Source organism: Malaclemys terrapin, chromosome 11 (assembly GCF_027887155.1).
Source record: "Malaclemys terrapin pileata isolate rMalTer1 chromosome 11, rMalTer1.hap1, whole genome shotgun sequence".
Lineage (NCBI taxonomy): Eukaryota > Metazoa > Chordata > Testudines > Emydidae > Malaclemys > Malaclemys terrapin.
The window spans coordinates 13899029-13911188 of record NC_071515.1 but is presented as its reverse complement, the minus strand read 5'-3'; the positions used below and the strand labels follow the sequence as shown (position 1 = coordinate 13911188).

At 40.3% G+C, this 12160-nt stretch overlaps 1 protein-coding gene across 1 annotated transcript in view; it reads left to right on the top strand.

Moving 5' to 3' along the window:
• Positions 1 to 12160, top strand: part of SPAG16 (sperm associated antigen 16) — a 774791-nt gene that overhangs the window by 33731 nt on the left and 728900 nt on the right. The window contains exons 6-8 of the mRNA XM_054044528.1: positions 813 to 920; positions 5962 to 6079; positions 7819 to 7888. Coding sequence (XP_053900503.1) covers positions 813 to 920; positions 5962 to 6079; positions 7819 to 7888 — 296 coding nt within the window. The remainder of the gene's footprint in view (positions 1 to 812; positions 921 to 5961; positions 6080 to 7818; positions 7889 to 12160) is intronic.

Genomic DNA, 12160 nt, shown 5'->3' with positions numbered 1-12160 from the left:
CTGGTGCGGCACCTCCTGCTGGTTGCCTCAGGAATTGCCTCTTTTCAGCCCGGAGTGCCCTCTACAGGCCAGTGTCTCGCCTGCCACTGGCCCCGTGTTCCTCCCAGACCCCGGTTCCCTCTGCCCAGGGGTTCTGCCCACCACAGTACCCCCTTGCTCTGGGTCTCCCCTCCTGGGGGAACCCCCAACCCTCTATCCCCACCTTGCCTCAGTGGCTACTGTCAGTCATCTTCTAGCCCCCATTCCCTGTGGTGGACTGTAGTCTATAAACCACTCATCATTGGCAAGGTGGTTAGGACCTGCTGCCTTTGCCTATCTCTGGGCTGCCCCCCTGCCACCCCAGTAGCTTTTTGGCCCTTTTTGCAAGGCCTGCAGCCTGGGGGTTTTCCTGGCTGGAGCTCCCCAGCTCCCTCTGCCCTTCCCCAGCACTGCTCCACCACAGGTACCCTTCTCAGCTCCCAGGCAGCCAGGTCCTTCTCTCTCAAGAAGCTAGAGGGTCAGGTGGGTCCTGATTAAGCTGGCCACAGCTGTGGCTGCTTTCCCATCAGCCTACCTTTTCCCTTGGCTGCAGCCCTCTCCAGGGCTGCTTTAACCCCTTCAGGGCCGGAGCGGAGTGACCACCCTGCTACAAGGAGTTACAGTACAGGACTTTGGTACACAGTGCTATTCACACAACTATAGTCTCAACTACGGGACAATGTAGACAGAGTTAAAAGATTCTGTATTCCATTATCCATTTGTTAAATCATCGTCTCCCAAGTTCCAGTCTTCAAGAGATTGAATTACAAGTTTCACATTGTGTTTTCATGCAGCAAAGCTAAGGAGGCTCTGCAAAAAATACAGAAAGAACGTGATTTCCATCGAATGCACCATAAGCGAGTGGTCCAGGAAAAAAACAGGCTCATTAGTGATATTAAAAGGTAAGCAAACTGATCTTTTTTTACTGTCACTTAACAGAAAACTAAGTGAGTTTGAGTTGTTACTTGGCAATGTAATATCATAGCTGAATTTTAAATTGTTAGACCAAAGCAGTTCTGATAATTGGCAGTTCTGCCCAGCCTTGAAAGCAGAGAAATGATAACCTAGGCCTCTAAAATTCAAATGTCTCCAGTGTTTCAGAAATTGGAGGAAACTTCCTAGGATGCACAGAAAGGAGACATACATACATAAACTATTTTTGGTACATAAAGCATGTAACGTTCCTTGACTGTCAATTCCCTTTTTTCATGGTGGTTGAAGAAGCTCACTTATTTGTTTTAACTTGAGTTAGATACAACTAAATCAATCTTCTTTTTTTAAATGTCATTAGTTCTTGTTCTTGACAATGATTTGAGCTAATCTTAGAATGTCATAATGTACTTCTTTTTTGTGTACAGCAAAAACGTCCAAAAGAAACAAAAAGAAGTACATTATGACATTGATAGGTAGAATGTACATTATGACATTGATAGGTAGAATGAAGGAGAAGGATTGGAAATATATAAAAGCAAATAGTACTTTGCATTTAAACAGCATCTTTCATGTGAACACCTCAAAATGTTTCCCAAAGGCAGGTGATATTTATGATAGTCTGGAGTGCAATCCTGATCAGTGAGGGGCTGTGTCACCCCTGAAAACTTGGGCACCTCACCGTGCTTTGCTGTTGTAGCTTCCAACTTGGTTCAGCAACTCTTAGCTTGTCAGCAGCACACTAGCCACCCTTTGGCTTCCAGCAGCCTTGGCTACTACTTGCAGGGTGACCCCAATACTCCTAGTCCTGAATTTCCCCCCCCCCAGAACATGTGTTCTGTACTGTCCAGCTCTCTCCAGGACAATTCAGATATTTTAGATCCATTGCCCCTGTAGGGAACAATATACAACAATTTGCTACTTTAACTGGAGTTACCCAAATAATTCACAACACTGGATTAGTTTTGATTAAAGAATAAAACACATGTATTTAACTACAAAGAGAGATTTTTAAGTGAGTACAATTATAAGGCATTAAAGTCAGAATTGGTTACAAGAGAAATATAGAGAAAATGCTTTCTTATTAACTAAATTTAACAAACCTGACTTGGTTCAAGGTAAAATTCTTACTACATACTCTCGGCCAGAGCCGGCGCTTCCACTAGATGACCCTAGGCGGTCGCCTAGGTGGCAGGATTTGGGGGGGCGGCATTTTGCCGCCCTCAACGGAAATTCGGCGGTGGGGGGTCCTTCCGCTCCAGGTCTTCGGCAGAAATTCGGCGGCAGGTCCTTCACTCGCTCCAGGACCTGCCGCTGATGTGCCCCGAAGATGCGGAGCAGAAGGACCCCCACCGCTGAACACCCCAGGCCCCCTGAATGCTCAGAGGAGGAGCGCTGCCGCCTAGGGCGGCAAAAACCCTGGCACTGCTCCTGCTCTCAGCCATAGGGCTGACAAAATTGCAGGTCAGGATCTCTCCCAAAGTCAAATGGCTGCTTCCTTTGTCATCTTAGGTGAAAAAGAAAGAGAGATAGGTAGGGAGAGAAGCTTTGGGGTGTTCTTGCCCCTCACTTTATAGTCTAGTCCCCCTGTGAAATGCATTTTCCTGCGGGTTACCCCTAGATAAAATTCCTTCCTGCTGTGAGGATGGAGACTAGGAGTCTCATGGTGAAAAAGGATCCAAGCTGCTGTTTGTTAAAATATGGATCAATGTATTACTGCTCCCCTTCTTTGCCAAAAAATGGTTACTTGGCAAGTGATTGCCAATCAACTTTGACATATGACTAGAGGCACCAGCTTGTTTTTTTATCTTTAAGAAACAGGTTTATCCACTCCCCAGACTTGTCTGGTAACCACATTTCAGTCATAATTTCAGATTATGTTAATAACTTTACATATAATGTTGCTACATACATTTCACCATGATATTATTGACCAGTGAGTTATTCGTTTTCAAATGATACCTCACAAGGCATATTTTGTACAAGCATCATTGCAGTAGTGTGTAGGGAGTGAATACAAGGGAGCGTTTTGGTCACTGTATTATCCCCACTTTTCGTATGGAGAAGCTGAGGCACAGAATGGTTAAGTGAGTAATTCAAGGCCAAACAATGTGTCAGTGGCAGATTTGGAAATTTCACACTGGTCTTGTGGCTCATAGCCCTGTGCTCTAACCCACAGACACCAATACATCTGGTAAAGCAGGAAGATGTTTTTAAAAGTAGCTTTAAGATATGAGTCGGAAACAAATACTTTAGTTGAGCTTCAGTATTGTCAAAGAATTTGTGTTGAAAAGGTGTGTGAGCATCACATTGCATACCTTCTTGCAGGTGCTATACTACAGCTGACAAAGTTTGTCCCATCGAGTTCTGTGTGAAGTGTTTTGGAGTGATCTGTGTTTATAGAGTTCATGGGGTGAAGTCCTGTCCCTAGAATTTTTTTTAAAATTTATTTTATCATTATTACCATATATGAACTTTCCATAGAAGCATTTAATTTCATTCATTACCCGTATTTATTACCTTTAAAAGACCCATTAGTGTTTGGTCAGTCTCTTATCATTTTCTGTGTATTAATTCTGTTCAGAGTCTAAAAGAATGGTAACTATGTATTATAAAATCTACTTGATGTTGATGTAAGGCTGTCTGTCACTTTATCCATTCAAAGGATTTCTAATGCTTTACTCCTCCATGCCTCTAATGCTGGGGATCAGTTATTTTCCAAAAATGAGCATCTGGCTGCTAGTGATAATTGCGCTTTAATAGGTTTCAGAAGCAATAACCTCCTTTGGGCTGTAACCTAATAGAATAGGGTCCCTGGGTGGTCTAAATTTTAGTTACCTTGAAAATTCTATGTAACATTTTCCTCCCAGACACTATCATTTTAAGGTATGTTTGCACTTATACTGGCCTGTAGCATACAGATGTTGCATGCCCAGCTAGCATGGGTATAAATAGCAATGTAGATGGTGAGACACTGCTTAGGTGATAGAGAGCCCTACCCACCTGACCCCTAGGGTATATACCCTATATGGCTCTCTACTTGCCCAAAGTGTGCCTGCCATGTTTACACTGCTATTTTTAGCAATGTCGTGTCCTGTTGCCTCCCACTTGCTGGAGCCTTTCTCTGCTGTAGCGAAAGACTCCGGCAGCAGGGAAAGGTTCTGGTAGTACCTCACTACTGGAGCCTTTCACTGTCGCATGTAACTACACACTGCAGTGAGTATGGATGCAGCATGTAGCTATGTGAACCCTACGCACCACCCTAAGTGCAAACAGTCATAGGTCATTCCCACCATATATAGAGAGAGGTCCCTAATTCCTCCACATCATCTTCTGCAGCTTTTTTGTATATTTTCCTTATTTTAAATGGAGTGAAGTACTATTGGTAAAGTATTTTTGTAGTAATTTTCCTTAATGGTTAAACAAATAGATGAGCTATTGGCTTTCCTCTGGATATTTTCCCATTGTTACAAAGTGATATCTGGTTTTTAGATCAATTTTTCCACCAAGGTTGTCTTATCTTCTAGATCCGTCAGTAACAAGTTGTTGTACCTGTGGGAGTCAGGCCCTTTGAGGTGGTCTTTTCATTAATTAGTTTTTCTATCCTTGTTAATAGTCTTCTGAAACTTGAGCTTTCTACCTGGGATTTTAATTGCTTTAGGTGCAAATAAACTCAAACTGTTATATGAATATTCCCTATGAGTTCTTTAATATTAATTTCCATAATTTCATCATTACAGAATAGCTGCTGCTCCTGGAAATTTTGTGCTCCTCTCCCTCAGCTAGTATTACCTCCCATTCCTTGCTGTCCAAGGTTAGGTTACTGACCAATACATCTACATTGCAAAACCAAAAAAGGCAAAAAATGTGCCAGCAAGTCTCAGAGACCAGGTCCACTGACTCAGGCTTGTTGGGCTCATGTTATGGGACTAAAAATAGCAGAGTAAATGTTTCCCCTTGGGCTGGAGCCTGGACTCTGAGACTCACCCCCCGCCCCCCAGATGGGTTTCAGAGTCCAGGGGCCAGTCCAAGTGGAAATGTCTACACTGCTATTTTTAGGCTTGTAGTGCTAGTCCCAGGAGCCCAAGTCAGTTGACTAGGGCTCTGAGATCGGCTGCTGCAGGGATCTGGTTTTTTTTTTTTTTTTTTTTTTGCATTGTAGATGTATCACCAATCAACAGTAATAATTCTTTAGAATCTCTTCCTGGAGTGGATCAATTTTAAAACAAGGTTTGGGCCAAATCCTGGGAGTTGCAGATGTTAATTAAGTACCTCTCAACATCCTTCATGATTTTGGCTGACTCACATTATATGCATTTTAACTTTACAGTCTATCTCACTGCAAGAAAAATCCCAGTTTTGTCTCTCTTTGCCAGCATTCTGGCAAAACACAATATTCTTGAAGTTGTTAATTGTTGTGTATTGAGCTAAACAATTTCTCCTGAAAAATATAGCATTCTCATACTTTGATTCATGAGTTGGTATGGGTGACTTAGCTTCTTGTTAATTTGATGAAAGGATCCAAATATAGTTTCTACTGTAATTAATGCTACAAAATTTCATATTGTAGCTGATTTCTCTAAATTAGTAGCCTACTGGTTGTCAAATCCTATCTGCATTTTTCTTTCTCCTAATGAAATAACATCCATCTACAAGAAGGAAGCAAAGATTAAGAAGGAAGCAATGATTAATAAAGGTTAATGTATGTAATGCATTTAATGTATTTTGAAGATTAGGGGAGTTGCTGAACACAAAACAAAACAGGATAGATTACTTCAAAAGGTTTTGGTGGCAGGATATACAGCTCATATTACTGAATAACTGATACATAAATATTTTTCCTTGGCACTTCAGTGGGGTGGTTGCATGCTAAATAACATTAGCTGTGTCCTGTGTTTTGACCTTTCTACATTTTATTCTTCTCTATAGTACATGGGAAAAAGTTATTTAGATGGAAATTGCTGATTTAACTCAGTCATCCTTTAAAATACATTTGGCTTTTATTGTTCATAGGCTGAAGGCACATTATGCATCATATGAGCCAATGCTGAAGCAGTTGACTGAAAAATACCAGACTATATTGAGACAGAAAATGCTAACCAACCTGGAGAGAGACAGAGCAGTTGGTCAGGTAAAAACCATGGTCAGCTACACTGGCAGAAACATACTGGCAGCTGATTCATAATTTTTGTTTAAATAAGAATAGGCTAGATTATTTCTGAGTTTCATGTGACCTATTTACAAATATTTTGTTCTTTTGAAGTTGCTATAAGAATCTTGATGCTTTAGTTTTACGTACGCCGGACAGAATATTAAAGTCATATCTGTCTTCAAGTGCCCTGCTGATGTTATGTAGCTGAAGAGACAAAGTTTTATTAATGGTTTAAACTGGAAGTATTTACAATCAACTCCGTATCAGTGAGACAAAATCACTAAAACAGACTGGAATTTGTCCTCTCTACTAGGCCAACCTTAAGTTGAACAGGGACTTTACTTGGGTGAAGGACTGTGTTAAACAAATTAACAACAGGAATGGGCGTACTGGAATCTTCTTTTTAATCATTCTTTCAGCTTTCATATTTGTGAATGAAACATCAGGGGAACTATGACCTAGTCAGATGACTTGAACTGAAACTGTATCAAAGTACTATAATTTTAATAATATATTAATCCTTAGAGCCCTGCAATTCTGTGGATATCTGCTTTATATCTGCGGACATCTGTGGACTATGTTTGTGGATCGGATGTGGATACAAGTTTTATATCCACGCAGGGCTCTATTAATCCTTATGGATACTGCACAGGAAACCATCTTTAAAGGTTATTAGCTGCCACAAAATTATAATCAAATATTGTCAGTCAAAAAGGTTTAAAGAAAGGTATGTCAATTTATCTCCAATAGTTTCAGGAACTTCAAAACATACCTGTAGAGATGCAGTATCAGTAAGCTTCTATGATCTAAGCCTTCTAAGATCATTGTTAACCTCCAAATAATTTAGCTCAGACCCTAGAGAATTACACAGTGCATTTTTTTCTACTTGGGAATGATCTTAAAATTCCTGCTTCCTGAAGTGGTAGGTACCAGATACAGACACCTTTGTCCTCCAAATGGAGAGAGAGAAGTTGTGTTTTGCCTATCTGTGGCCCTTTTAGTTTCATCTGATCTGTAGATTGGTATAGATGATATCTTGCCCCTTTAGCACAGGGATGAGTTGAGAACAAAGGTCTACATGAAGGAAAATATCCTAGAGGAAAAGAAGGGTTACGGCCAATACATTGACATCCAGAAGAAGGGATCAATCATTTAAATGCGTAATAAAAGATTTATCTTGCAAAATCATCCTCTGATGCAATGAAAATGAAAGAGCTTATACATGACAGGTCAGTTTACCACCTACTAGGCTACCAGGATGACCGGCATTCCTTAATGTACAGTACCATATTGTGTGATCAGTTTTATTGTGACAATGCTGTGAGCCATATTGTGCCATCAGGTTAATTTTTAATTCAGTGAAAAATTATGATTAAAAGTTGATGTCACAATATGGCCCATAACATTGTCTTTATTTGCATTGTTTTAATAAATATGCAAAATTCCCACCAGAAATTCTGGATAGATTATTTTATATCATTGTAGGATTAAATATTTTCAAAATGAGTTATATTCGAGCTATTTCTTGAAAAAGGAATGGAATCAGTTGAGTAATTTAAAATCTTTATATAGTTAAACAGCGATAGCGAGTTAGATAAATCAGTAATTGTACCTGGTATTTACTACTTATTTATGCATGTGTGTTCTGTCTTCTGTACTCGTAGTTATAGGGTACAAAAGCAATGTCCTCATAACTGTTCTTTATTTTTACTCTTTAGGTTACAGGTTTACAAGCTACATTACAAAATTTAGAATCTGGGCGTGCCAGTGAGATCCCTGTGACTAGAGGTAAAACATTCTGTTAAACGTTCACATACACTATGAGGAAGGCATCTATATATAATACACAGTTTGAAATACAGTGGAATGTCAATTTTACAAACACAAGTCTTATGAACAACAAGTTATACAAACCTTTTGTCCTGGTGGGGAAAAAGATAATCACATAATGAAAGGGATGTAATTGAAGAACAAGTCAACATCCCTTCACATGCCAATGCTTTCAAGGCATTGAAAATTGCCTTGCAGTGTTTGAAGGACCAGAAGAAAGTGATGCAATGCATCATACTGCAACTTATGCATGATACCAACTGTAATTTTAAGAAGCTCAGTTTAGTTTTATGAACTCCTCAATCCCTGATTAGTTCATAAAATAGTGGTTCTACTTACTTGCATTTCAAATGTTTTAGTGACAGCTACAAACTAAGGATTCAGTTTTGTAGTTTTATCACTTGAATACTTATTCTCACGTTTTGGTTCTATTGAGGACAATGAAATTACACATGTCAGTAAGGACAACTTTGCCTGATTAAGTGTGGCGGGATCATGACCTAGAAACCTAATTTGGATCTGATTCTGCCATCTAGTTCACTATGTAGAATATAACCAGGAGAGCAGTCTCCTCTAACTCAGTGTAAGGTTGGTAGAATTTGATGTTTTGAGAGCTTTTAAAAATTCTAGTTTTGTAGAGCTCAACAACTAATTTTAGCATATTGATCTTCTGCGGAGGTCTTTAATAACAGAGGGTATATAATACCTTCTGGAATAACACCTATATCTGTATCTAAAAGAAGTACTTACCCTGACACTTTGAAAAAAGGAAGAAATTAGTGTAACTATTCAGTGAAATTTTTGTAGCATCCTCTGTGAAAAAGGTCCTTTTATGTGCTTTATATCCCTTGCTGTGCTTTTTTAAATTACTTCAGGGGAAACAAGGTCTGGAAAGAACTTCAACTTTTTGGTTTTTCTAATTCCTTTATTTGAGTGAAGGGGACAGCAAGTATTTCCCTAAACTATTGAGACGATTTATTTAAACTCTTAATGCAGATATTACAGCATTCATCTTCTTCACTGCCATAAATCCCTTCCCTTTTGGTCATGGTTTGGTTTGTGACTCTTGATTTAAAGGATGCATATTTTCACATTTCAGTTTGTCGCTGTGACACTAAACACCCCCGTATCCATACCCGACACACCATTGTAATAATCTTTGTAAAAAATATGCTGTGAGGTATCATTTGAAAATAATAACTTACTGGTCAATAATATTGTGATGAAATGTATGTACACATATAATATTGGGAAGTTGTGAATTTCCCTGTATGATACTAGCACATATTCAAAACCACACAGCCTTTCCTAGGTAAAAGTTGTTAAACATGTCTTTTATAAACAAAGGGATGTGTACTTACCTCAATTTACATATAAGTAGTAAACAGGGTACTAAAGACAGTGGGAGAAAAGAGAGCAGGAACAGAACAATTTGGATTTCAGCAAACACACAGGTGGAGGAGAAAAAAGCCTGGAGCTTCCTTCACCATCAGATTCCATGTCACCTTCTTCACTGCTTGAATGAGCTTTACTCTGAAGGGTAACCCTCAGAAGAATCCACTTCAAAGGTTCACTGGACTATTAAAGAAAGGGGCAAAGAACCCCATGTTGTCTTTTTCACCTAAGAAGACAAACACACCAATGCCTTTAGACCTCTTGGAGAGATCCTGACCAAAGTTGGTCACTATCTTTCTGGAAGACTATGGATGAGAAAGGCCATATTGAACAAAGCCTCGAACCAGAATTTGCTAGATTAAATTTTAGACTTTTAGATGCATGTTTTCACTTGCATTTGCTTGTAACCATTTCTAATTTAGGATTTTAAATGAATTCAAGTATATCTTCTTTTTGTTAATAAACTTGTTTTATCTTTTTAATCTAAACCAGTCCAGTGTTGTGTTTAAATGGAACTGTTTGGTAACTCCAGTTAAAGTTGCAAACTGTTGACTATTGACTCCGTACAGGGGCAACAGATCTTAATATCTGAACTGTCCTCTAGAGGTCTGTACAGTGCAGAACAAACGTTTTGGGAAAATCTGGGATTGGGAGTGTGTTGGAGTCGTAACAAAGGTTGGTGGAAGCCAGAATGTGACTGGTGCTTTGCTGACAGGCTGTTTGGGTCAGAGCTGCTGGATTAGGGCTGCAGCTCTTCATAGACACTCAGGGTGTGACTTGCATGCTGGTAGTCTGTTTGTGAGTGGCCCAGGTTAGGACCTACAACAGCAAAGCATTGTGTGGCATCCAGGGTTACAGGGCAGGCGGTGACAACCTCTTACTGGTCAGGATTGTACCCCAGAATGACAGTTGCTTTCATCACATACGTTCATTTAGTGTTGGCAGGATGCCATTTCCAATACGAGGTGCCCAGAGTTTCCACAAAATGCCTCTCTGTGGTAGTGGCATCTGAGAGGGCAAGGTATTTTTGTTTATCCTTATTTGGATGATTGGCTAATGAAGGTTGCTGTGCCTGAAGACCCGTTAAGCCATATTGCAGTTACAATCCATCTATTTTGGACCTGTGGCTTCTCAACAATCAAATCAAAGCAATGTTTAACTTGCAGAATTGTGTTCGTAGGTGCCACACTGGACTCGGTGGAAAAAAGAGCCTTTCTGCTGGAGGACAGGTTTCTGAGGTTGAAGCAGCTTATTCTCAATGCTGGGGCATGTCCGACTTGAAGAGTAATCTTTTTTTCCTTGGTCTCATGGTGGCCACTACCTATGTAACTCCTTTTGCCCAATGAGGCCTATGCAGCACAGGATGTCTCAGGTTTACTGTCCAAGTCCGGAACTTGTGGGTCACCATACATCTTACTTTCACTGGAGTGGTAATTTAAGAGAACAAATGTCTTCAGAAGTGTCCAGTTTGATGCTCTGCCAGTATTGGTGAGGTTAACTTTAGATGCACCAAACAGTGCTTGTGGGGGGCACATCTGAATCATCGGGTGCTTCGAGGACATTGGTCTCATCAGGAAAAGATTCTGCACATCAGTGTGTTGGAGTTGAGAGCCAGCTGTGTAGCCCTCAGATCATTCTTCTCTCACATGCATGGAAGGATGGAATAAGTAGTAATGGACAATACTGCTTCAATGTACTATGTCACCAAGAGGGGTGTGTGTGTGTGTTCACTTTCCTCCTCTTTGTGCAGAAGCAATAAGGTTATGGGATTGGTGCATCCTCCACTATGTGTTTCCAGTGACCCTACATTTGCTGGGAGAGAGCAGTGTGACTGCAGACTATCTCAGCAGAGACATGTCTCAGAAACATGAGTGATCCTTGAAGGATTAATTGGTTTACTACATATTTGCCAGAAGGAGTCGACCAGACATGGACCTGTTTGCAATAATGTGCAACAAGAAGTGTTGCCTCTTCTGCTTCAGAGGCAGCAGGGACATCCAGTCTTTGTCAGATGCTTTTCTACTGCAGTGGGGAAGGAGCCTGCAGTATGATTTTTATCCCCTTTCTATTGATTCAGAAAGTGGCAAGGAAGATACGTCAGGACATGGCGAGGATGATTATCATTGCCCCAGCCTGGCCACACCAGCAATGGTATACTGTCTCTTCCAACTGTCTGGCAGAGTCTTCGTGTGTCTTGCTCTGTCACCAGGTCTGTTGTCTGAACAAGAAGGGAGGTTTCTTCATTCCAACCTGCAAGTCCTCCATCTGATGGCTTGGGTGATTGACTGTATCTAATCTGAATCAGTCTACCAGACAACATTACAAATCAAAATGGACCAGATTTGTGACTTGGATGGCTGGGAAGGGCATCTTTCCTGCTTCAGCATCCACACCCTATATTCTAGAGAAAATCTGATCTTTTTAAAATATGAAGTGATGTTATCTAATTCATCATTAAGGTTCATTTGGGAACCATTTCTGCCCATCAGACCTTAATTGCTGGTAGATCACTGTCCTTAATACAATTAAGAGGTTTATGAAGGGCTTATTTAATATGTATAGTCATTTGAGAGATCCTGTCCCTCTTGGGATCTCAGTTTGGTTCTAGCCATGCTGATGAAACCACCCTTTGAATCTATTGCTGAATGTTCCTTGTGTTGTTTATCTATTCAAATGGCTTTTATTGATATGCCATCTGCCAGAAAGGTAAGTGTGCTAAATGCTCTTGTGACTGATCCACCATTCATCATTTTTCATAAACCTAAGTGGTTCTTTAGCTTGACCCCAGGTTTTGCCAAAGGTGGGTTTCTGATTTTCATGTCAATCAGTCCATTG